We start from the raw sequence: 27,592 nt of genomic DNA, 5'->3' as shown, positions 1-27,592 counted from the left end.
TCAGGTTCGTGGTACAAAACTGTCACTATCAGTTTCAGACGCTGCCGTTTGGATTGTCCACGGCACCCCGGGTCTTTACCAAGGTAATGGCCGAAATGATGATTCTTCTTCAAAGAAAAGGCGTCTTAATTATCCCTTACTTGGACGATCTCCTGATAAGGGCAAGGTCCAGAGAACAGTTGGAGGTCTGAGTAGCACTATCTCAAGTAGTTCTACGACAGCACGGGTGGATTCTAAATATTCCAAAATCGCAACTGTCTCCGACGACACGTCTGCTGTCCCTAGGGATGATTCTGGACACAGTCCAGAAAAAGGTGTTTCTCCCGGAGGAGAAAGCCAGGGAGTTATCCGAGCTAGTCAGGAACCTCCAAAAACCAGGAAAAGTGTCAGTGCATCATTGCACAAGGGTCCTGGGAAAAATGGTGGCTTCTTACGAAGCGATTCCATTCAGCAGATTTCACGCAAGAACTTTTCAGTGGGATCTGCTGGACAAATGGTCCAGATCGCATCTTCAGATGCATCAGCGGATAACCCTGTCTCCAAGGACAAGGGTGTCTCTTCTGTGGTGGCTGCAGAGTGCTCATCTACTAAAGGGCCACAGTTATGCATTCAGGACTGGGTCCTGGTGACCACGGATTCCAGCTTGAAAGGCTGGGGAGCTGTCACACAGGGAAAAAATTTCCAGGGAGTGTGATCAAGTCTGGGGACTTCTCTCCGCATAAATATACTGGAGCTAAGAGCAATTTACAATGCTCTAAGCTTAAGCAAGACCTCTGCTTCAAGGTCAGCCGGTATTGATCCAGTGGGACAACATCACGGCAGTCGCCCACGTAAACAGACAGGGCGGCACAAGAAGCAGGAGGACAATGGCAGAAACTGCAAGGATTCTTCGCTGGGTGGAAAATCATGTGATAGCACTGTCAGCAGTTTTCATTCCGGGAGTGGACAACTGGGAAGCAGACTTCCTCAGCACGACCTCCACCCGGGAGAGTGGGGACTTCATCGAGAAGTTTTTTCCACATGATTGTGCACCGTTGGGAAAGACCAAAGGTGGACATGATGGCGTCCCGCCTGAACAAAAAACTGGACAGGTATTGCGCCAGGCCAAGAGACCCTCAGGCAATAGCTGTGGACGTTCTGGTAACACCATGGGTGTACCAGTCGGTGTATGTGTTCCCTCCTCTGCTTCTCATACCAAAGGTACTGAGAATTATAAGACGTAGAGGAGTAAGAACTATACTCGTGGCTCCGGATGGGCCAAGAAGGACTTGGTACCCGGAACTTCAAGAGATGCTCACAGAGGACTCAGGGCCTCTGCCGATAAGAAGGGACTTGCTTCAGCAAGTACCATGTCTGTTCCAAGACTTACCGCGGCTGCGTTTGACGGCATGGCGGTTGAACGCCGGATCCTAAGGGAAAAAGGCATTCCGGAAGAGGTCATTCCTACCCTGGTCAAAGCCAGGAAGGAGGTGACCGCACAACATTATCACCACATGTGGCGAAAATATGTTGCGTGGTGTGAGGCCAGGAAGGCCCCACGAAGAAATTTCAACTCGGTCGATTCCTGCATTTCCTGCAAACAGGAGTGTCTATGGGCCTCAAATTGGGGTCCATTAAGGTTCAAATTTCGGCCCTGTCGATTTTCTTCCAGAAAGAATTGGCTTCAGTTCCTGAAGTCCAGAAATTTGACAAGGGAGTACTGCATATACAACCCCCTTTTGTGCCTCCAGTGGCACTGTGGGATCTCAACGTAGTCCTGGGATTCCTCAAATCACGTTGGTTTAAACCGCTCAAATCTGTGGATTTGAAATATCTCACATGGAAAGTGACCATGATGTTGGCCCTGGCCTCGGCCAGGCGAGTGTCAGAATTGGCGGCTTTTGTCTCACAAAAGCCCATATCTGATTGTCCATTCGGACAGGGCAGAGCTGCGGACTCGTCCCCAGTTTCTCCCTAAGGTGGTGTCAGCGTTTCATCTGAACCAGCTTATTGTGGTACCTGCGGCTACTAGAGACTTGGAGGACTCCAAGTTGCTAGATGTTGTCAGGGCCCTGAAAATATAGATTTCCAGGACGGCTGGAGTCAGGAAAACTGACTTGCTGTTATCCTGTATGCACCCAAAAAACTGGGTGCTCTTGCTTCTAAGCAGACGATTGCTAGTTGAATGTGTAGTACAATTCAGCTTGCACATTCTGTGGCAGGACTGCCACAGCCAAAATATATAAATGCCCATTCCACAAGGAAGGTGGGCTCATCTTGGGCGACTGCCCGAGGGGTCTCGGCTTTACAACTTTGCCGAGCTGCTACTTGGTCAGGGGCACACCCTGGCTGAGGAGGACCTGGAGTTCTCTCACTCGGTGCTGCAGAGTCATCCGCACTCTCCCGCCCGTTTGGGAGCTTTGGTATAATCCCCATGGTCCTGACGGAGTCCCCAGCATCCACTTAGGACGTCAGAGAAAATAAGATTTTACTTACCGATAAATCTATTTCTCGTAGTCCGTAGTGGATGCTGGGCGCCCATCCCAAGTGCGGATTGTCTGCAATACTTGTACATAGTTATTGTTACAAAAAAATCGGGTTGTTTATTGTTGTGAGCCGTCTGTTCAGAGGCTCCTACGTTTGTCATACTGTTAACTGGGTTTAGATCACAAGTTATACGGTGTGATTGGTGTGGCTGGTATGAGTCTTACCCGGGATTCAATATCCTTCCTTATTGTGTACGCTCGTCCGGGCACAGTATCCTAACTGAGGCTTGGAGGAGGGTCATAGGGGGAGGAGCCAGTACACACCACCTGATCCTAAAGCTTTAGTTTTGTGCCCTGTCTCCTGCGGAGCCGCTAATCCCCATGGTCCTGACGGAGTCCCCAGCATCCACTACGGACTACGAGAAATAGATTTATCGGTAAGTAAAATCTTATTTTCTCCTCTCCGGGAGAAGCCCGGAGAGGAGACACTGCAGGAGTCTTCGGGGGGTGGGGCCGGACTGTGACATCACCCAGCCCCGTCCCCACATTGGAAAATGCAGCGATTTGCGGGTCCGTGGGAAAGGGCGGGGATAAAATGATGCGATTTGCGTAATTTTAACCTTTTCCCCACCCAACGGACTCGCGAATACGGGAGATTATCTCCATCCTGCCCGCATCACTAGGGTGCGAGCAGGATGCGGGAGACCTGCCCAGTCTTCCGGGGGTGCGGGGGGCTACCCAAAAAAACGGGAGCCTTCCGCAGCTTCCGGGACGGTAGGTAAGTATGAAGTGGGGCAAATGTAACATGTGCAGAGAGAGTTATAGTTGTGTGTTCAAACTGAAATATAAACTGCAGTGTAAAGATAACGCTGTTTAACATTTGTGGGCTACATTATTTATTATTATATATTACCAGTCATTTATATAGTGCACACATATTCTGCAGTGTTTCACAGAGAATATTTGGCCATTCACATCAGTCCCTGCCCCAGTGGAGCTTACAATATATATTCCCTACCACATGTATACGCACACACATTCACGCTAGGGTTAATTTTGTTGAGAGGCAATTGACCTACCAGTATATTTTTGGATTGTGGGAGGAAACCAAGAACCCGGAGGAAAACCCATGCAAGTACAGGGAGAATATACAAACTCCACACAGTTAGTGCCATGGCAGGAATTGAACTCATGTGCTGTGAGGCAGTAATGCTAATCATTACACCGTCTGTGCTGAAACAGGTATTTATTATTTACCCTGCACGAAAAAAATAGTAATATATTTGCTCCCCTTGCATAACAACATAGGGGGTCATTCTGACCCGATCGCACGCTGCAGTTTATCGCAGCGGTGCGATCGGGTCAGAACTGCGCATGCGCCGGTGCTGCAGTGCACCGGCGCATGCCAGACGGCCGAAGGCCGTTGCTGTAGTACGATCGCCTCTTCCTGATTGACAGGCAGAGGCGGTCGCTGGGCGGGCGAAACGGCTGCGTTTGGCTGCCGTTTCGTGGGTGTGGTCCGCCCAACGCAGGAGTGGCCAGACCGTGCGGGGGCGGGCCACAGCGGCTGCATGACGTCACGCGCAGTCGCTGCGGGCCGGGGAGCGACGAGTAGCTCCCGGCCAGCACGCTAAAGGGGGGGCACTGACATGCGGGGCGGGATAGCCCTGTGCTGGGCGTCCCCCCGCATGTCTATGGACATGATCGTAGCCCTGCAAAATTTTGCAGGGCTACGATCAACTCGGAATGACATCCATAGTTTGTTCCAGATACAAAGTTACTTGCTTTTTTTTTTAACTTTGCTTACAAACATGAATCAGGCCCAAAGTACAGTACAGTAATGCCTGCATTTAGTCTGCGGGTCCTGTATCTGTGTCTTAGTATCAGTAGGTGGCAGCAGCAGGCTAGTTTTGGAATCTTATTTACACCCACAGCAGTATGGTACTTGAAAACTCTTGTTCTCTGAATCTCCAACTGTGGTGATTTTATTGCATTATGAATTGTGCCTGCTCTTCTGTTACCTACCACTTATTTTCCCAGGTTGCCTACAAGTACAGTATGTAATGATTGCTATAAAGAAATCAGAATGTACGAAACCAGGACTGAGCCAAACAAAATGTATTTGCACCATGACAAAGACTAAACTATTAACCACATGTAAAAAATTCAAGCGCTGTATTCCACTCTTCTCCAGCCGTCTCAAGTAATAAAGATGTTGTATGAGAATGCGTATGCCATCTTGGTTCGTGCAGTTAAGGGTTCCTAGACGTTTTGCGCATGTGCTGTGTAGTAAATAAACACCCAACGGCACAAACATCGGTATTGCGTCCACCTCTGAAGCAGGCCCATTGTGAGATTTAAATAATATTGGGAATACTTTATATGATCAGTTAGAACATTTCTTATTTTTTTACAGTAGTTTATCAACCACTTTACTAACAGTTATTCAAGTACAAATTTGCATCCCAAAATGCTCCGTTTTATTTGAATTTCTACTTCACATCTACGTATGTGTCCTTATGTGCACCGGAAATTTTTCGGGTTTTGTGTTTTGGTTTTGGTTCCGCGGCCGTGTTTTGGATTCGGACGCGTTTTGGCAAAACCTCCCTGAAAATTTTTTGTCGGATTCGGGTGTTTTTTTTTTACAAAAAACCCTCAAAAACAGCTTAAATCATAGAATTTGGGGGTCATTTTGATCCCATAGTATTACTAACCTCAATAACCATAATTTACACTCATTTTCAGTCTATTCTGAACACCTCACACCTCACAGTATTATTTTTAGTCCTAAAATTTGCACCAAGGTCGCTGGATGGCTAAGCTAAGCGACACAAGTGGCTGACACAAACACCTGGCCCATCTAGGAGTGGCACTGCAGTGTCAGGCAGGATGGCACTTCAAAAAAATAGTCCCCAAACAGCACATGATGCAAAGAAAAAAAGAGGCGCAAGTATGCCTTACCGTATATTTATATAGTATGATAGCTGATATTTATACAGTCAATTCAGCTGACTGTATCGCCCACTTGCTGTCTGTAGCCAATCCTCTGTATTCAGTTTATGATGCTATTTAGCCATAATCCAGTGGTTCCCTGATTCCCTGTGCATGACCTTGGCTAAACCTGACAATGCTCTCACCTCTCTGACCCTCATTTGTTTACTATGGACTTAGGTGACCTCTGCTCTAGCTGCAGGCATTCCTGGCTACCTCTTGGACATTGCTCACTAACATCTACACTGCACCTCACCATAGGAATCCTTACTTCAGTAATTTAAGCCCAAGCTTCCCGAGTATACTGGAAGGATATTACAGGTTAAATGACAATGGGGCATTCCTTTTGTTGAAAGTAGAATACTATTAGTAAAAAACTAATTCGACAAGGAGCGCTTATAAAATAAATAAAAAATACATTTATTTTCAACACATAATAAACAGTAAATAATGCAGATGCACAATTATATGGCAGTCAAAGAGGCAGTATACTGTAATTTAAAAACAATATACTTGGACAGGATTGAGGTTCGCTCATTTGATTATGCTGGTAATTATCTGGGGCAAAAAGTTAATATGTAGCAGCAAGATAGCATTCCAGACTTGAATCAATTGTAACAATTTGTAACAAGTATGCTGTGCTAACCCTATATGGAAAGGTTAAATCACCAAGGTAACGTTCCAGACTTGAATGAATGTGATACGTATGCTGTACTAACCCTATATGGAAGGGTTGTATCTCACCCACTGTTCATTATGCAGTAGACATCCGCCAGTTGTAATGCAGACAAGTGACTCACTCAGCTGTTTGTGGTCCCTTCTAGGTCAGGGCTGCGAGCTGCGGTGAGTCCACACAGTAATATCTGCTAACGGCGCTATTCCTCGGCAGCAGTAGGATCAGGTGCAATAGACCCAGAGCGGTGGGCGGCAGGGAGAGATCATAGCAGGCTTTAAAGTTGGTCACTTTACTTCCCGGTTGCGGACACTCGTTCACTGTCAATTCTCAACGCATTTCTCCGCCAATATAGCCGGCGGTTTCCTCAGGAGACGTGCATATTCAGTGACTAAACAGTGACTAAACAGGTGGATATTTATTCTAGCGGTATGCAATCAAATCAGTGTATTTTCCCAGGATCACATATAAACGTTCAAACAATTATCAGAAACCATCTGATCAATTTAATAGGAATGCAAAAATGAACTTTAGTCACAAAATGAACTCTCCAAGAAACAGAGGCAACTCTAAAAATTATAATAAGAACTCACGCCAGCCACCCCATACTGATACAGTTATGGTAGCAAGGGACTACGCTCAAAAGGGAGCGAGACCTAAATATACACATCAAAATCAAAAAACAATAACTGATGAAGTAAGAAAAACCTCTGACTCCTCACATTTTTTAGAACAGGAACTGTACCCCATTTGGAAGAATCAAAACAGATTCAGCCCTCTAAATTCAAACTCCCCAAAAAGAGGAGGGGCACGGTTATTCAGGATAAATCAGACTATATACAGGAAGCATACCGCCAACTTAATAACATCATATTACATTCCAGACTAGAAAGGGACTCAACTGAAAGTTTTATTAGTGAATTAAAGGGGATACTTATAAATGCGGTCACGTGTGGCGCAATATCCAGGACTGAATATAATTTTTTTTAATGCACACCCTATAATCCACACATATTATCACTTACCAAAAATTCACAAATCCCTTTCTTCACTACCTGGTCGTCCCATAATTTCGGGTGTGGGTTCACTTACCTCTAATTTATCCGCGTATGTTGACTCGTTCTTACAGCCACATGTTAAAAGTCTAAAATCCCATATTAGGGATAAAACCAACTTTTTGCACCTTATCAAAGATATTTTGTGGCAGGAGGACTACCTATTGGTGACCTGCGATGCAGAGTCACTTTATACCAATATACCCCATACGACTGGCGTGAAAGTAATTGAACATTATCTAAGTCTTGACACCTCTATCTATACAGCATCATGTTGTTTTATTTTGAATGCCATTCAGTTTATTTTATCACATAATTATTTAACTTTTAATGGTGAATTTTTTTTTGCAGACACATAGTACCGCCATGGGCACCAGGTTCGCCCCAAATTTTGCCAATGTATATATGGGGCACCTCCAAGATCGTTATATCTGAGGTGGCCTATTTGGGGTAAACCTGGTGCTCTATTGCAGGTACTTAGATGACCTTTTTATTATTTGGAAAGGGGATACACACTCCATCACGTCCTTTGTTAATTACCTAAACACCAATGCCTATGGTCTCACTTTCACGAGCACTATTCACAGCACTGAAATAACATTCCTGGATATTGCGCTACATGTTGAAAAATTGAACAGAAAATTACATACTAAAACTTTTAGAAAAAAGTGGTTTGTAACACCTTTCTTAACTATGCTAGTTGCCACCATAAACCCTGGCTGACAAATATTCCTAAGAGCCAGTACCTCAGAGTAAAAAGAAATTGCTCTGAGGAGACTGACTTTATAATTCAAAGCAGCAAACTCACGCAGCCCTTAATCTGTTATTAATCTGGTACATTATCATGCATGCAGCAGATGAATTTACTGTATATATTAATGGTTAGTCAAACCAATGAGGTGGCAGGCCACACCCCCTCTGCGGACTGGCCACACCCCTAAACATGGTGTCCTACCACTGCATCCCCCCGGTGGGCCCTACATGCCCCAGTCCGACACTGCCTTATTCCCTATGGGCTTAAATTAAAATATAGAGATGAACAACATTTAGGATAACCATTTTCTTCTTCTTTTTTATGCTGGACAATCTGGTCATACTTATCCCCTTTCTTCTCCTGGTTGATACCATGCCCCTCTGACCCTTTTCATCAAAGTCTCCCTATTAGTTATAGACGACGTTATGGGATCATTGATTATATTTACCTTTGGTACTGCAATACAGTGAGTTAGAACACTGCAGTTTCCATGGTTTCATTAATTTACTAATATATTGTTGGTAGGTTATGTTTAGGGTCTAATTAATTATATGTCGGTATGATAACAGGCTTCATAATATATATCTCTATTGTAGAATGTAAACTCTGAGATTCGTTGAATATAAAAATGTGTCTTGGTATAAATAAACAATTCATTATAGTTTATAATTTTTTATTTAGAGATACTGCAATTGTGATTGTGAAGATATACTAAATTCATTGTATATTATGTTTCATATTTAGTCATGCAAAGTATACTCTATTATTGAAATATTTCATAAAAGTGATATGCATTCCGTATTCTCATTTCTAATACTGATGTCAATCTATGTGTACTTCTATTGTTGTTATATTGTTACATAAAAGTATCTATACATGTGGCAATGGCTATGGAAATATAAATAATAATTGAAATAAATAAATAATAAAAAAATAATAATAATAAAAAATCAAACAAATTATAATAATGAAAACTATGTTGCTTGGCTGGGTCTTGAACCTGTGACCCTGTGTATTGTAATCCTATGTCTTGCTGATTGAGCCACCACAGCTTATCTGTGACAGAAAGGATAAAATAACTGATGATATATGCTTCTATTTTTTCTGGTTAGCTAAAGGCCGAGCTCCTTCTCTGTGCTGTCCTATTTGTTACTAAACTATTGTAATGATTTATAAAGGTATTATACTGTCAACAATGTATAGTGTGAATAAATGTTTTTAATATGAAGCACCTATAATATATATTAAGTTATATTGATTTATCGTATTAGTTTACCTCTTGGCAGTCCTTTAGAATAATGAAGTACTACAGGTGTGATCCCAGAAAAATACACTGATTTGATTGGACACCGCTAGAATAAATATCCACCTGTTTAGGCACTGAATATGCACGTCTCCTAAGGAAACCGCCGGCTATATTGGCGGAGAAACGCAATGAGAATTGACAGTGAACGAGTGTCCGCAACCGGTAAGTAAAATGACCAACTTTAAAGCCTGCTATGATCTCCCACTGCCGCCCGCCGCTCTGGGTCTATTGCACCTGATCCTACTGCTGCCATATAAAGTGACTCTGCATCGCAGGTCACCAAAAGGTAGTCCTCCTGCCACATAATTTCTTTGATAAGGTGAAAAAAGTGAGTTGTATCCCTAATATGTGATTTTAGACTTTTAATATGTGGCTGTAAGAACGAGTCAACATACGCAGATAAATTAGAGGTAAGTGAACCCACACCCAAAATTATGGGACGACCAGGTGGTGAAGAAAGGGATTTGTGGATTTTTGGTAAGTGATAGTATGTGGGGATTATAGGGTGTGCATTAAATAAAAAAATATATTCAGTCCTGGATATTGCGCCATACGTGACCGCATCTATAAGTATCCCCTTTAATTCACTAACAAAACTTTCAGTTGGGTCCCTTTCTAGTCTGGAATAGAATATGATGTTATTAAGTTGGCGGTATGCTTCCTGTATATAGTCTGAATATCCTGAATAACCATGCCCCTCCCCTTTATCAGCAGCCTTTATTACGATTGTATAATCCGGTTTTAGATCTTTAAGAGCTCGTCTTTCATTATTGTGCAAGTTATCAAAATGTAATTTTCTTTTCTTATTTTTACTTAGTCGTCTGGATTTTTGTTCTTTCTTTTTAGTATCAATGTTCTCACAAGGATTCCTAAGATCCTGTAAGGTGGTTGTACAGAAAGTTTCTATAGACCCACTTTTATAGTGAGTAGGATAGAATTCACTCTTTCTACGGAATATTTTAGAATTTACTGTCTCTAGATTATCATACAATTTAACTGTTTATGATGTAGCACCTTCTGTCTGTAACTCTAACAGAATGTCTAGAGTAGGTTGATAATTTTTATCAAGGATAATTGGAGTTCCTATAATCCCATTCTTTTTCAATGTTTTATTAAGAAAATATATTTTTCAGCATAAATCTCATGTGAATCTATTTAATTCAATATATAAATCAAAGAAATTGGGATCTTTGGCAGGTGCACATTTTAATCCCTTTGCTATAATGGACTTTTCACTTTCTGATAATTTTCTGGAAGATAGGTTAAATATACCCCTATTCCTCAAGTTTGCTTTGGCTTTTTTGCGGGATTCCTTCTTCCTCCTCGACATCCTCTAAAGCGGATTCTCATCCTCTTTTGGGGGAGTTTGAATTTAGAGGGCTGAATCTGTTTAGATTCTTCCAAATGGGGTACTGTTCTAAAAAATGTGAGGAGTCAGAGGTTTTTCTTACTTCATCATTTATTATTTTTTAATTTTGATGTGTATATTTAGGTCTTGCTCCCTTTTGAGCATAGTCCCTTGCTACCATAGCTGTATCAGTATGGGGTGGCTGGCGTGAGTTCTTATTATCATTTTTAGAGTCGACCCTAAAGTCGCCTCTGTTTCTTGGAGAGTTAATTTTATGACTAAGGTTCGTTTTTGCATTCCTATTATAGTGATCAGATGGTTTCTGATAATTGTTTGAACGTTTATATGTGATCCCAGGAACATACACTGATTTGATTGGATACCGCTAGAATAAATATCCACCTGTTTAGTCACTGAATATGCACGTCTCCTGAGGAAACTGCCGGCTATATTGGCAGAGAAACGCGTTGAGAATTGACAGTGTCCGCCACCGGGAAGTAAAGTGACCAACTTTAAAGCCTGCTACGATCTCCCCCTGCCGCCCGCCGCTCTGGGTCTATTGCACCCGATCCTACTGCTGCCAAGGAATAGCGCCGTTAGCAGACATTACTGTGTGGACTCACCGCAGCTCACAGCCCTGACCTAGAAGGGACCACAAACAGCTGAGCGAGTCATTTGTCTGCATTACAACTGACGGATGTCTACTGCATAACGAACAGTGGGTGAGATACAACCCTTCCATATAGGGTTAGTACAGCATACGTGTCACATTCATTCAAGTCTGGAACGTTACCTTGGTGATTTTACCCTTCCATATAGGGTTAGCACAGCATACTTGTTACAAATTGTTACAATTGATTCAAGTCTGGAATGCTATCTTGCTGCCACATATTAACTTTTTGCCCTGGATAATTACCAGCATAATCAATTGAGCGGACCTCAATCCTGTCCAAGTATATTGTTTTTAAATTATAGTATACTGCCTTTTAGACTGCCATATAATTGTGCTTCTGCATTATTTACTGTTTATTATGTGTTGAAAATAAATGTATTTTTTATTTATTTTATAAGCGCTCCTTGTCGAATTAGTTTTTTACTAATAGTATTCTATATTTATGGTCGGCCCCCAGATTGCCATATAGGAGCAGGTATAAAATAATGTATTCATTAGGTGCTTCTTTAATTTGTATACTATTGCTACACTATGTGTTGGATAATTATTATGCACCCGATTCCTCCTAGCATAATATTTCCTTGGAGGAAATAGATATATAAATTATTATTTTGTTGAAAGGGTTGCAGTGTGCACAAAAACTAGCAATACTCTCAGTGAAATGCAAAATGAGAACACTGTGCTGAATATTCTAAAATCTAAGATCACGGTGCAAAAACAATATTATTCCACACTAGTACTGAGGTAGCAGTGTATATATGTAAGGAGAATTCCTGTAAAAAAATTCAATTAAAAAGTTTACAGAAGAAGGAAAAATCCTTGGACTAGTAGTTGAGCAATTGGCATAACCAAAACTGTTTCTATAATTTGCACAAACCCCAACTCTGCTCCTTGCGGATGATGTTTTATGTGTGGTAGCGCAACGCTTAAAAGGCCATGGGCGGTATTCAAATGATATATCATGTCCAATCTCCTTTCTAAAGTGATCCCCGTTATCGTGCATATTGCACCCATAGGAATAACATTTTGCTGCTAAAAGGGTTGTGCGCCCTCGCTACCCTGAAATTTTTATACCACGCCCGTCAGCAAAAACAGAATGGGTGTGGAAGGCAGTGAAAAGAATTGAATACCGCCACATGTGTTTTGGTTCTACTTACATTGAAGAGAAGAGCGGGTACAGGGGTGCAGTTCTGCCTGTGAATCAGACTCAGACTTGCAGGCAGATGGCCTTCCCTTGCGCCAACATAAAATAGTCTAGGAGTGTTAAAACATATTATTAGTTCAGAAGGAAATATTATACACACACATTTATAGAATACTGCAATAAAATGGATTGGGACACAAATCCTCTTTATACCACATTTATGCACTTAACGTGAGAACTTGCTGTTTTTAGTTGCAGTACCCTTTATTAAACAACACATTTCAATATACTGCCATACCCAGGATTCAAACCTATAACCTGTTGCATTCCAGTTAATCACCCTACTCATTGATCTATTTGATCCTACATAAAAACTACAAGATTTCTAACAATATGAACCTACTTGCACTTTGTAAAAAAAAAGAATTCTCTAGCTTTCTGTGCAAGGGCAGACAGCTCAATGAATAGAGTGTATGACTGCAATGCCACAGGCAACAGTGTTCGAATCCTAAGTATGTCAGCATCTTGAAATGTAATAAAGGACATTGTGACTGAATAACAAAGAGCTCTCAAGTTAAGTTCATCAATGTTGTATATGTAGTAGCGACGCAAGGGGTGGGGGTAGGAGACAGGGGCGGCCAGGAGTTTTGGGTTTCAAAAAGGGGGGAATCTGTAAGTGAATGTAATTAAAACAATGGACACTGGACAGGTGCATCGGAGTTGGTATAATGCTCAATAATCACCAGTCCCAGCCAGTTATACACAAAGCACATTTCATATCACGCACACAGTTCCCCTTAAACTGAGCAATTTGGAAACAGTACTGTCAAAAATAAACTTACAAGGAAAGGATTGTGAAGTAATAACAAAACAACAAATATAGGCCCTCATTCCGAGTTGATCGCTCGGTATTTTTCATCGCATCGCAGTGAAATTCCGCTTAGTACGCATGCGCAATATTCGCACTGCGACTGCGCCAAGTAATTTTACAATGGAGATAGTATTTTTACTCACGGCTTTTTCATCGCTCCGGCGATCGTAATGTGATTGACAGGAAATGGGTGTTACTGGGCGGAAACAGGCCGTTTTATGGGCGTGCGGGAAAAAACGCTACCGTTTCCGGAAAAAACGCAGGAGTGGCCGGGGAAACGGGGGAGTGTCTGGGCGAACGCTGGGTGTGTTTGTGACGTCAAAACAGGAACGACAAGCACTGAACTGATCGCAGATGCCGAGTAAGTCTGAAGCTACTCTGAAACTGCTAAGTAGTTAGTAATCGCAATATTGCGAATACATCGGTCGCAATTTTAAGAAGCTAAGATTCACTCCCAGTAGGCGGCGGCTTAGCGTGTGTAACTCTGCTAAAATCGCCTTGCGAGCGATCAACTCGGAATGAGGGCCATAGTATCTAGAAACAAAGGTCAGTCTTATTTGTAGCATTTTTTTCTGGAAAACAAATAACATATATTTTCACTATTGAGTAATCAGAGAGTTTATCTCAGGTCTTCGGATTTATCAGCAGTTGGTACATCAGCCAGAGCCGGCCCTAACCAATATGATGCCCTAGGCAAGATTTTGGCTGGTGCCCCCTAGCACCACCAATGGTTCCGCCTCTGACAGTGCACCTCTTTCCTAGCACCATCACCCCTCACCCATAGCAGTCCTTATTTTGGTGTTTGTACCCCCTATATTTTAAATAGGAACAGTTCGCACATTTGGCGCACAGCCCAAAAATTGGTGTGTTTTTGCTGGCACGGGGCATGGCCACACAATAGTAACCCCAATTCCAATTACGCCACACAGTACTGCAACTTTATTCACATTTGATCATGTGATAGTGTCCATAATTCATATTACATCCCACAATAGTATTACTTTACCTTATAAACATTACTCCTCACAGTAGAGCCCCTTATTCACCTTACATCACACTGAATTGCTCCTTATTCACATTACAGCACACCCTATTGCTCTTTATTCATATTAGACGACACAGTAGTGCCCTTTCTATATGCAATGCCACATAGTAGAGCACCTTATACACATAATGCCACACATTAGTAATGCATTTATACACATAATTCCACACAGTAATGCCCCTTACACATTATTAATGTCCTTATAAACATAATGCGCCTTACACATTATGACAACCTTTATTAATGCCCTTTTACACAAAATGTCCCTTACATATATGCCGCACATTATTAATGACCATATATATAATGACACACATAGTGCCCCCTACACATTTGCTGCACATTATTAGTGCCCCTATACATATAATGACACACATACAGTAGTACCTTGTTACACATATGCCGCACATTATTAATGCCCTTATACACATAATGACACACATAGTGCCCCTTACACATATGTTGCACATTATTAATGCATTTTTACATGACAAACATAATGCTCCTTACACATATTCTAAACACTACTGCACAACCAACCCACTCATATGCACACAGCACTCACACTTCCACTAACACTGTGACCTCTGCCTCTGCTTGGATACAGATGTGTCCTCATAAATCTTGCCTCAATGCTAACGTCTGGCACCTTTTTTTTATGAAAATGCATCTTATTTGCATTGCTATGTGGCTAGGATGCACAAGCAGTTTCTGCTGATTAAAATGATATGCAGCATGCCTATATATTGTGTGAGACTGTGGCTGTATCTGGATAAGAAATGCTACACACAGAATATAGGCATGCCGCATATCATTATAATCAGCAGAAGCTGCTGATGCCCCTAGGCATATCACATGCCCTAGGCAATTGCCTAGTTTACCTATGCCTATGGCCGGCTCTGACATCAGCTAATGTTAGATGGAAGCTACGCTGGCACTCATCAAGCTAAATATACAGATGGCTGCTGCTTAAGGGTTAAACAATAACAAAACAAAAAAGATTCTATTATTACCCATTGGAACTTAGAAATGCACCTCAGAAACACATGAGCTATGGTACAATGAAAGGAGACCTAGCTAAGAAAACCATAGTGGTTTCTGAGCCCAGTAGTACAGTACATCTGGTACATGCACAAATACATTGTAAATAAAAACTAAAAACCATGGAGTGAACAATACTGTTCTCCATCTAACTTTCTTCCATTTTGTTGTGGCTAGTTTTACCATAGGGATCAGTAAGTTTCTTACCTTGAAGCTGCAATAATAGATGAGTTTAATCCACCATAACAAGACATTGCCACTGCTATTGGTATAAGCCATTTGGCATGACCAAGAACTTCATTTCCAAACGTCTATGAAAAAATAAAGTCAGATTAACAGCTAGCAAGTAGAATATTTATCTATCTATCTATCTATCTATCTGTCTGTCTGTCTGTCTGTCTGTCTGTCTGTCTATCTATTATCTGTAAGAACCACATCATACTGTACCTCCCAACTGTCCTGATTCCAGCAGGACAGTCCCGTTATTTGGACACTATACCACTGTCCCGCCCACGGGCCACAGTGGCCCGCGGGCGAGGGGTGGGGGCAGGTTGGGAATGCCTGTGATCACTGCTGCTCTGCAAAGCAGCCAGTGATCACTGAATAGATACGGTGCGCATGTGCGTGGCATCTAACAGTGCTGGGGGGGCGAGCCGGGGGCTACGCAACTGCTTAGGGAGCGCTGGGTATGCTCCCAAAATGATGATCACAGAGGCTGTGGTGCAAGGCCCCACTCCCTTTACATGAGGCTCCACCCCTTTTTGGATGTGGGCACACCTCCACCCCTTTTTGGATGTGGGCACACCTCCAGCGCGCCAGGTCCCGATCCTACAGCCACAAAAGGTGGGAAGTATGACCACATCCAGCAGGTGTGGTAAAAGCAGTAGGTTTTTATTCACTGCAACTCAGCAGCCACTGCACAGCGAATATCAGGTCTTCCACAACAGCAGGTAACAAATATTTTTCTTAAAATAAAGCAATCACAGCAGTGGGGTTTCACCTTCAGCCACAGTAGATGTACAAAACAACAGTGGATCCTCCTGGTACTGGCACCCTGATGCTAACTCAAACTCCCACCCAGCCTATCACCTGGCCGACTTGTTCAGCATCAGGAGCCCTGAACCTCGTTCCCAGGGGAACTTTAAGCCAAGCTCTTAGGTACTGCCTATTATTATTATTGATCTCAGCCAGTTACAGATCCCGGAACAGACCTGCTATACACCCTACACCCAGGTAACCAGGGAGCGAGTACCGTATCTCCCAACTCACTCTGCACCTGAAAACCATTCTGGGTCAACCAACTCAGCTGTGGCCCCGTGACCCTCCAGCCACAGTATATACAGAATGACTGTATGTATGCATATACAGTATGTTTTTTGAACCATTAAATAACTCACCACAGCCACTGCGTCACTGGTAAGAACAGCGGTCATATCCAGAACCACATAGTAAGCAACATTAGTCAGTAGATATATTAAGGTAACAATTGGCATGGAAATCGCGATAGCAAGAGGGAGGTTTCTGTGGAGAAAAACAAGAAATCTTTACCAAAAAAAAAAAAAAGTGATGTGTTTTAAGACTGGGGCATATTTATAAAAACAAATCTTTGCAGGATATTCCGAAAATATAAAATGTCCCCCAGAAGTATGTACAAACTGTGTGATACAGTAGGTACAGTATCCGGTCTACAGTCAGTAGGTTGACCACTAATGGTAGACATGCATTAGGTCGACAGGGTCAAAAGTTCAACATGTAAAAGTTAGACAGTTCAAAAGATCGACAGGATAATGACAATGGTTGACACACATATGATAGACACAAGTTTTTTTCATTTTTTATTTTTTTTATTTTTATCAACTTTTTTATACTTTACGATCTACCTGGACTACGAATGGGAATAGTAAACTTGCCAGAAGCATGCAAGGGGACGTGGTACACTAATGGGGATTGTTTGTGGCAGAAAAATGACAAAACACCCCAAAAAAAATAAAAAAAATGGTGTCTACCATTTCCATGTGGACCTTTTCAACTGTCTACAAATTCTATGTCGACCTTTTGATCCCGTCAACCTAATGCATGTCTACCATTAGTGGTAGACCTATTGACTGAAGACCTTTTTAGTGTAGATCTAGTAATCCACGCCCATAGGTACATACAGTGTTCATAATGTAGCTTTAATTCTGGCTTCTAGCATTACACATTAATTTTTTTGTCTACTTCAGAGTTAAAATGAAAAATGAAGTAAAAATGGATGTTGTCATTACATCACAGACCTTTTAGGGTTCTTCATTTCTTCTGTGACAAAGTTCAGTGTGTCCCATCCAGAATAAGAGTAGAGTGCAGAATACAGAGCAAGAGCCATAAATCCTACATTGGTGGTTGAGCCTTCAAAGGGAGCCTTCAGATTGTCAGTTTCACCTGAGAAAATATAAAAGCAAAGCTGAACTGCGTCACCTACAGCGGAGTAATTGTTTCATAACATATCCTGCACAAACAGCTTTAAATGAAATATCACGTCATGACATTGTATAGGGTTCAAGCGCAGAATTTATAATAAAGTGCGTTTACAGACTAGTAGAATACTGTAAAATCCCATCCCCTAGGAAATGTACAATTTATGAATATGAGCGTAAGTTTTCTGCATTTACCGTTCAGAAGCTACTAGTCCATTTTTTATTGTATATATAAAGCAGGTTTGGTTATACTGTGAAAAATTTAACACTTCAATTGTATCCATCTTATATGCGTTAGCGTTATACTATCACACATAAAAGTTCAAAAAGATATCCCACTATTGGAAGAGTATTTTTATCTGCTCCATAAATAAGCAGCAATGGTATCCCAAATTGATATGACAGGCTAGCACAGATCATTGGGGATCATTCCGAATTGATCGCTCGCTAGCTACTTTTAGCAGCCATGCAAATGCATAGTCGCCGCCCACGGGGGAGTGTTTTTCCTCTTTGCAAGTGTGCGAACGCGTGTGCAGCCGAGTGGGACAAAAACGTTTTTTGCAGTTTCTGAGTAGCTCTGGACTTACTTAGCCCTTGTGATCACTTCAGTCTTTTTGGTCCCGGAATTAACGTCAGACACCCGCCCTGCAAATGCTTGGACATGTCTGCGTTTTTCCAGTCAGTTGACACACACAAACGCCCTCTTCCTGTCAATCTCCTTGCGATCGGTTGTGCGAATGGATTCTTCGTTAAATCCATCACCCAGCAACGATCCGCTTTGTACCCGTACGACGCGAGTGCGCATTGTGGGGCATACGCATGCGCAGTAGTAACCTGTTCGCTGCGCTGCGAAAAACCGCAGCGATCGATCAACTCGGAATGACCCCCATTATCTCTGAAATCGTTTAAGATGGTTGAATATAACTGGAACTCAAAGGTTGATTCCTTCTAAAAGTCAAAATCAGTTTACGTGGAATTCCACAACTTATACAGTATTACAGATATTAGTGGGATCCAGTGTTCAACATGATCCAGCAGATCCCCTATTGCTTGCAACATTCTTATATTGCTTTTCCTCCCTTGTGTTATATTATATAGACAACGGGTGGCCCATTTGGGTGGGTGGAGCAACCAGGACCCATGTAAGTAACTCCCAGTGGTAGTCTGCTGCTTATGGAAAATCATCCACATGTGAATATTCAAAGACTTTTATTTTTGTTTAAATGATGAATATCAGGACCTAGGGGGTAATTCAGACCTGATCGCTTGGCTGCTTTTTCGCACAGTGGGCAATCAGGTCCAAACTGTGCCTGCGTATGCACCACAATGCGCAGGCGCGTTGCACGGGTACAAAGCTGATTGCCCCTCAGCGATGGGTTTATGCGAAGAATCCATTTGCACAGGCGATCGCAAGGAGATTAACAGGAAGAGGGCATTTGTGGGTGTCAACTGACCGTTTTCTGTGAGTGTTTGGAAAAACCCAGGCGTGTCTGAGCGTTTGCAGGGCAGGTGTCTGACGTCAATTCCGGTCCCGAACAGGCTGAGGTGATCGCAGCGGCCGAGTAAGTCCTGGTCTGCGCAGAGACTGCACAAAATCTGTTTGTACAGCTCTGCTACACATGCGTTCGCACACTTGCACAGCTAAAATACCCTCCCCCTGTAAGAGGCGACTATTTAATTGCAGCAATGCAAATATTGCCTGCTAGTGATCAGGTCTGAATTAGCCCCCTTGTCTTCAGAGCCATAGCAAGGCGATAATGTGCCCTGGGCCAGCTCCGCCACCCACTCATGTGACATCATGATCAGCAGTTGGTCTGGCTCCCTTATTTGAACTTTGGACTGTGCTGCTGCCCCACATCTGGAGCCCCCACTGAGTTTGAGTGACACCAAAACCTTCAAAATTATCCTCACTAAGTAATTTTCTCATAAAAAAACATCTTCTTTATTTGTTTGGATGGCAGACAACATACAATTGTTCTTTGGTAATCCCTAGATCTAATCAAACACAAGAAACCTGTCTAATGAACTTGCCATCTTGTTCAGCATACAGTAGTTCGCCTGCCCATGGGGAATAGCACCTTTAGAGCTCACTCCAGCTCTGTCCTACCTGGATGAGTGATAAATCCATGCCACCTCCTTCTCCCTGGTCTGACATCTTCTTCCTTTTCTATAAAAAGCTGACTAGCTCTGGTGTTCTGTCTGATATGCCTGATTGCAGTCACACTCTGAAGTCTGCCAACAGGAGCAAGAGCAGAATTCTTCCAGACACATACAGTGCCTTGCTAAAGTATTCACCCCCCTTGGCTTTTTACCTATTTTGTTACATTACAACCTGTAATTTTTTTTTTTTTTTTATCTGAATTTTATGTGATGGATCTGCACAAAATAGTCTAAGTTAGTGAAGTGAAATTAGAAAAATGTATATAAAAAAGAATCTTTATAAATAAAAATCTGAAAATTGGAATGTGCATATGTATTCACCTCCTTTGCTATGAAGCCCCTCAAAAGTTCTGGTGCAACCAATTACCTTCAGAAGTCACATAATTAGTGAAATGAAGTCCACCTGTGTGCAATCTAAGTGTCACATGATCTGTCAGAATAATTACACCTTTTCTGAAAGGCCCCAGAGGCTGCAACACCACTAAGCAAGAGGCATCACACAATGAAAACCAAGGAGCTCTCCAAACAAGTCAGGGACAAAGTTGTTGAGAAATACAAGGCAGGGTTGGGTTTTAAAAAATATCCAAATCTTTGATGATCCCCCGGAGCACCATCAAATCCATCATCTTCAAATGGAAAGAACATGGTACCACAACAAACCTGCCACAAGAGGGCCGGCCACCAAAACTCAAAGACCCGGCAAGGAGGGCATTAATCAGAGAAGCAGCACAGAGACCAAAGGTAACCTTGAAGGAGCTGCAGAGTTCCACAGCAGAGATTGGTGTATCTGCGCATGTGACCACAATAAGCCATACACTCCATAGAGCTGGGCTTTGTGAAAGAGTGGCCAGAAAAAAGACATTACTTAGTGTTAAAAATATGAAGGCACATTTTGAGTTTGCCAAAAGGTATGTGGACGACTCCCCAAATGTATGGAGGAAGGTGCTCTGGTCAGATGAGACTAAAATTGAACTTTTTGGCCACCAAGGAAAACGGTATGTCTGGCGCAAACCCAACACATCCCATCACCCCAAGAACACCATCCCCACAGTGCAACATGGTGGTGGCAGCATCATGCTGTGGGGATGTTTTTTTAGCAGCAGGGACTGGTAAACTGTTTCGAGTTGAGGGAAAGATGGATGGTGCTAAATACTGGGATATTCTTGAGCAAAACCTGTTTCAGTCTGCCTGTGATTTGAGACTGGGACGGAGGTTCACCTTCCAGCAGGACAATGACCCAAAGCATACTGCTAAAGCAACACTCAAGCGGTTTAAGAGGAAACCTTTAAATGTGTTGGAATGGCCTAGTCAATGCCCAGATCTTAATCCAATTGAGAAACTGTGGTCAGACTTGAAGATTGCTGTTCACAAGCGGAAACCATCCAACATGAAGGAGCTGGAGCAGTTTTGCCTTGAGGAATGGGCAAAAATCCCAGTGGCAAGATGTGGCAAGCTCATAGAGACTTATCCAAAGCGACTTGCAGTTGTAATTGCCGCAAAACGTGGCTCTACAAAGTACTGACTTTAGGGGGGTGAATAGTTATGCACGCTGAAGTCTTCTGTTATTTTGTCCTATTTGTTATTTGCTTCACAATAATAACAAAAAAAGCATCTTCAAAGTTGTAGGCATGTTCTGTGAATGAAATGATGCAAACCATCAAACAATCCATTTTAATTCCAGGTTGTGAGGCAACAAAACATGAAAAATGCAAAGGGTGGTGAATACTTTAGCAAGGCACTGTATGGTAAGTCTCTAACTATGGGGGTCATTCCGAGTTGTTCGCTCGCTAGCAGATTTTGGCAGCATTGCACACGTTAGGCCGCCGCCCTGTGGGAGTGTATCTTAGCTTAGCAGAATTGCGAACGAAAGATTAGCCGAATTGCGAATAGAAATTTCTTAGCAGTTTCTTAGTAGCTCGAGACTTACTCCTACACTGCGATCAGCTTAGCCTGTTTCGTTCCTGGTTTGACGTCACAAACACGCCCTGCGTTCGGCCAGCCACTCCCCCGTTTCTCCAGACACTCCCGCGTTTCATCCTGGCACGCCTGCGTTTTTCCACACACTCCCAGAAAACAGTCAGTTTCCGCCCAGAAACATCCACTGCCTGTCAATCACACTCCGATCACTTCAACAATGAACATTCTTTGTTCGGACGTGAGTAAATCTACTAAGTTGTGTGCTAAAATACTTAGCGCATGCGCACTGCGTACCATGCGCATGCACATTTTTGCCTTAATCGCTCCGTTGCGAAAATCGTCAACGAGCAAACAACTCTGAATGACCCCCTATGCCATTGGCCCTCATTCCGAGTTGTTCGCTCGCTAGCTGCTTTTAGCAGCATTGCACGCGCTAAGCCGCCGCCCTCTGGGAGTGAATCTTAGCTTAGCAGAATAGCAAACGAAAGATTAGCAGAATTGCGAATAGAAATTTCTTAGCAGTTTCTGAGTAGCTCCAGACTTACTCGGCATCTGCGATCAGTTCAGTCAGTTTCGTTCCTGGTTTGACATCACAAAGACACCCAGCGTTCGCCCAGACACTCCCCCGTTTCTCCAGCCACTCCCGCGTTTTTCCCAGAAACGCCAGCGTTTTTTCGCACACGCCCAGAAAACGGCAAGTTTCTGCTCAGAAACACCCACTTCCTGTCAATCACAGTACGATCACCAGAACGATGAAAAAACCTTGTTATGCCGTGAGTAAAATACCTAACTTTTGTGTAAAATAACTAAGCGCATGCGCTCTGCGAACCTTGCGCATGCGCAGTAAGCGACTAATCGCAATATAGCGAAAATCGGCATCGAGCGAACAACTCGGAATGACCCCCATTATTTCTTCTATCAATATTCTATCCTATTTGTGATTGAGATCTCTGTATTCTTATCAATATAAACTCCAAGTCCACAAAATACCTGCCTCTACAGGTGCATGTAAAAAATGTAACAATAGATCATTGGATATCTATTTTATATTAACTTTAAAAATATAAGGTTTAGCAAAATGAATTTGGAAAACAATTTGCAAAATACAGGACTGAGCAATAATAGAGATTGAAACCGAGGATCTTACCTTGGCCTATCTTCACAAGACCCACAGAAATGATCATGAGAAGGGCCATAATCTTTGCGTAGGTAAAAACATCTTGAACCCTTGTTCCCCATTTGACATGGACACAATTAATTAATGTTAAGGTGCCTGAAAGCAAAAATGATATGATTTACATTTAATCAGAAGCGTATAGTTTTACTATGACTCTAGTTATCTGTTTAATATGCAAGCATTGCATTGTTAATACTAGTCACTAGGAATATGGAGATGTCCAGTTATAAGGACTGGTTGGTATAAGGATCCTGGTGCTTAGGATGCCAGCGGTGAGAATACTGACAACTGCATCCCGACTCGCAGAATCCCGACACCTGCTAGGTAAGTATTATAACCCTAACCCCCTCCCAAACTAACCCTAACCCTCCCTACTCGTAGCCTGACCCTTACCCTCCCCCTACAGCCTAACCCTAACCCTCCCCGCTTAGTGCCTAACCCTAACCCTCCCTCCCACCGCCTAACCCTAACTCTCCCTCCCACCGCCTAACCCTTACCTCCCCGCAGCCTAACCCTAACCCTCCCCACTTAGTGCCTAACCCTCAATCCCCACAGCCTAAGCAGGGCTGCCATCAGAAACTGTGGGGCCCGGGACTGACGAAATAGGCAGCCCCCCCATAAAAAATGGTGGGTGGAGCTACAGCGGGCATAAGGAATCAATTAGTGTGTAAAACAATTTTTTTCTTTTAATTTTTTCAAGTTTGGGATATGGGTGTGGGGAATCCATAATAAATATATAGCGATGGGGCAGGGCAAGAGGAAAAGTGGTTTGTGAAGGGCAAAGGAAAAGGTGGGAGCACACGGATGGTAGACATGGTGCGGGGTGGCACAGGGCAGGGAAGGACGGACGGACCTTAAGAAGGTGTGCAGGGCAGGGAAGGCTATACCTTGGTTGGGGGGGGTAAGGGGGCACAAGAATGAGAAGGCTGGACCTTAACCGGAGACACAGAACAGGGATGGCTGGGCCTTAATGGAGGGGCACAGGGCAGAGAAGGCTGGACCTTGGATGAGGGCACAGGGCAGAGAAGGTTGGCTTTTAATGGGGGGGGAGCACAGGGCAGGGGAGGCTGGACTTTGGATGAGGGGACAGGGCAGAGAAAGCTGGCTCTTAATGGGGGGGGGCACAGGGCAAGGCAGGCTGAGCTTGGGGCGGAGGGCACATTAAATAGAAGACTGGACTTTAGTGGGGAAGGCACAGGGCAAAGAATGCTGGCCTCATGGCGTACCTTAGATATGAAGATGGATTGTTGATGAATAATGGTGGGAGGCGGCCACCATTGCTGCTGCTCCCGCTGCCTCCTAGGGCTCCCTTTCCCCCGCAGACAGGTGGTCCCTCCCTGCAGCACATTACGGTCCGGCAGCCTGCCAAGCGCCGCAAAGACAGCGTAGCGGCATTTTAAAGTTCCTGTTGTCCGCGAGCCAATCACAACTCGTGGACCGGCAGCCAATCAGAAGCGTCCGCATCGGCCGCTGCTGATTGGCTGCTGGTCCGCGAGATGCGATTGTCTTGCGGACAGCAGGAACTTTAAAATGCCGCTGCGCTGTCTTCATGGCGCTTGGCAGGCTGCCGGACCATAATGTGTCAGCGGAGATAGGGACATTCAAAATGCCGCCGCAGCAGCGCTGTCTTCACGCTGCTGGTCCACAGTCTGCTCTCGGGCCCCCCTGTCTATCCGGGCCCCGGACGCAGGGCCGTCTTTTCGTATGGGCTCAATGGGCTCTTGCCCAATGGCCCCAAGAGTATAAGGGCCCTAGGCTGATAGCTGAGGGTCCCCTTTTTCCAGGGGTACCAGATTTTTGAAAATCGGCCCTGGGGAACCGGAGATATCCAACGTGAAAGCAGTTGTCCCCATCTGAGCCTGTTAATTGCTCTTCCCAGCCAGATATCTCAGGTTCTGTCTGACTTAGAGTTTTTGTGAGGGTATAATCCAAAAGCTGGGACTCTCCCCTTTCAGTGGACACTGACAGCTTGTCTCTGCTATGCCCAGAACCAGAGATATCAGCCTTCCAGCAGCTGGTCCCTGCTCCAGCTCCACACGCCTAATATGCAGTTTTATATTTTCATCTGTGAATTGCTCTGGCGCCTGACCTCTGATCCCTAGTACCTCCTGACAGGTGTCCCCAGTACCTCCTGAAAGGTGTCCCCAGTACCTCCTGAAAGGTGTCCCCAGTACCTTCTGAAAGGTGTCCCCAGTACCTCCTGAAAGGTGGGACTCCAGTGTTTTTAGCCCATTCAAAGCTAAGAAATATATTTTCAGGAACTGGAGATATCTGCAGTCAAGTAAGCTGCCCTCCCACTGGAAAATTATGAATATTAAGCCCACTCCACTATCCACCCTCCCCTATGTATTAAACACCCCCTACCACCCTTCATTCAGCCCAATGCCCCCTTCTACAGTTTAGCCTCATCTGTGCAGTAAAGGAGTAATTAGCAGAAATGACTGCTCCAGGTCCTACATGCTCAGCGGAAGATAAAACACCCCCTACCCCCCGCAGGACATCAAAGCTGTCGCTGAGGGCACCCCCCACCCCTACAGCTGGAGGATAGGTAGGGGGCCCAGTGCATTGCTAAGCCCAGGGGCCTACACTGCTGTTAAGACGGCCCTGCCCGGACGCCAGTACCCACAATACCCCCTTGATGGCCACCCTGAGCCTAACACTTAACCCCTCCACCCCGTAGCCTAACCCTTACCCCGGGGCGTATCTAGCCATTGGCCAGGATGGCACTCGCCAGGGGCGCCAGCTGAGGAGGCGCGCCGCCTGGCTGTGCCACTCATGGCCAAGGGGCAGATTCACTATGCCCCTGTGTACCCCACCTGCAGGGATGCCCAGCAAAGACCACAGTTCTTCTCGCCAGGGTCTGGCACCGCTCCGCAGTCTGCACTACAATCAAGTAACTGCAAAACTACAGCTCCCAGCAGCCATAGCTGTTGTGAGCTCCCGGCAACAATGGCTGATGGGAGCTGTAGTTTTTCAGAGTTACTTGACTGTAGCATGGACAGCGGAGTGGATTTGGGCCCCGGCGAGAAGAACAGTGGCAGCTGCTGCTGCCTTCTGTGATTTTTGTCCGGCATCCCTGCGGGTGAGGAACTGCCCTCACCCGCAGGGGGAACAACGACAACACAGGTCAGCAGCGGCAGATTGGGACTGTGTGTCTGTGTCAGCATCAGCGTGCCAGCATCTGTCTGTGTGTCATTGTCTGTTAGCATGTCAGGGTCTGTGTGCCAACATCTATGTCAGTGTGTAAGCATCAGTGTGTCAGCATCTTTCTGTGTGTCTCTGTCAGCATCAGTGTGTCAGCATCTGTTTGTGTGTCAGTGTGTCAGATGTGTGCGTTAGCCCCCTAGACAGAGTACCCCCCCCCCCCCCCCCCCCCCCGAATGCAAGAACATACACAGTCCACCCCATTTTTTTCTCCCATTAGGGATCCAATGTATTTTTGTATTTTTTATTTTTCCGGTTTGGGGTCATTGTGGTTTCTTTCCTGTGGGGGCCAATGTGTTTGATTGTTTTTTGTAGAGGCCAATGTGTGTGTGTTGGTTTTCTGTGTGTGCCAATATGTGGGGGGTTTTTATGTGGGGGCCAATGTGTTTATTTTTTCTGTGAATGCCAATATGTTTATTTTTTATGTTGGGGCCAATGTGTTTTTTTTTTTATTTCCTACGGGGGTCAGTATGTTTATTTTTTCATGTCGGTGGTCAGTTTGTTTGTTTACTTGTGAAAGCCAGTGTGTTTTTATTTTATTTTTTCTGTGTTGTTTAATATGTTTTGTTTTCTGTAGGGCCAGTGGTGTGTGTGTTTTTTTTTTTTCAGTGGGGCTCAAAAAAAATTTCTTCGGAGGCGTAGCATAATGTGAATAACGGACATTGGGGCAGATGTATTAACCTGGAGAAGGCATAAGGAAGTGATAAACCAGTGATATGTGCAAGGTGTTAAAGGCAGCAGCCAATCAGATCCTAACTGTTAATTTACATATTGGAACTGATTGGCTGGTGTATTTATCACCTTGCACATATCACTGGTTTATCACTTCCTTATGCCTTCTCCAGGTTAATACATCTGCCCCATAATTGTGTATTGTAATGTGAGTAAGGGACACTACTGTGTGGTGTAATATGAAAAAAGGGTACAATTGTGTGGCCATGCCCCTTTTTTGGCACACGCCACTTCCATATTTTAACTATGAGGGGGGGGGCACCAGTCCCTTACTTTGCCAGGGGTGCTCGGACCCCTAGATACACCCCTGCCCTTACCTCATACTTGCCTACCTGACCCTCTCCATGAGGGAGAAAATACTCTGTTCCTGGACTTTCCTGGTAATGTATGATTGCCATCACCTGTGGTGAAACACCTTTCTTATCAATTAACTAGCTCACCACGGGTGATGGCAATAATACATTACCAGGAAAGCCCAGAAACAGAGCATTTTCTCCCTCATGGAGAGGGTCAGGTAGGCAAGTATGCCTTACCTACCTTATATTGGCTAAACCAAACCCCCCCAGCCCCACGGCCTAACCCT

At 44.0% G+C, this 27,592-nt stretch overlaps 1 protein-coding gene across 2 annotated transcripts in view; it reads right to left on the bottom strand.

The window, feature by feature from the left end:
* The window catches only part of SLC7A13 (solute carrier family 7 member 13), an 82,940-nt gene that overhangs the window by 25,265 nt on the left and 30,083 nt on the right, over nt 1–27,592 (bottom strand). For both annotated transcript variants that reach the window (XM_063924071.1, XM_063924070.1), the window contains 5 exons: nt 23,044–23,169; nt 17,640–17,784; nt 16,764–16,887; nt 15,574–15,677; nt 12,423–12,519 (listed from right to left, as the gene is read on the bottom strand). In XM_063924071.1, the coding sequence (XP_063780141.1) occupies nt 12,423–12,519; nt 15,574–15,677; nt 16,764–16,887; nt 17,640–17,784; nt 23,044–23,169 (596 nt within the window). The remainder of the gene's footprint in view (nt 1–12,422; nt 12,520–15,573; nt 15,678–16,763; nt 16,888–17,639; nt 17,785–23,043; nt 23,170–27,592) is intronic.

Source organism: Pseudophryne corroboree, chromosome 5 (assembly GCF_028390025.1).
Source record: "Pseudophryne corroboree isolate aPseCor3 chromosome 5, aPseCor3.hap2, whole genome shotgun sequence".
Classification (NCBI taxonomy): domain Eukaryota; kingdom Metazoa; phylum Chordata; class Amphibia; order Anura; family Myobatrachidae; genus Pseudophryne; species Pseudophryne corroboree.
This window is presented reverse-complemented; position numbering and strand designations above follow the sequence as displayed.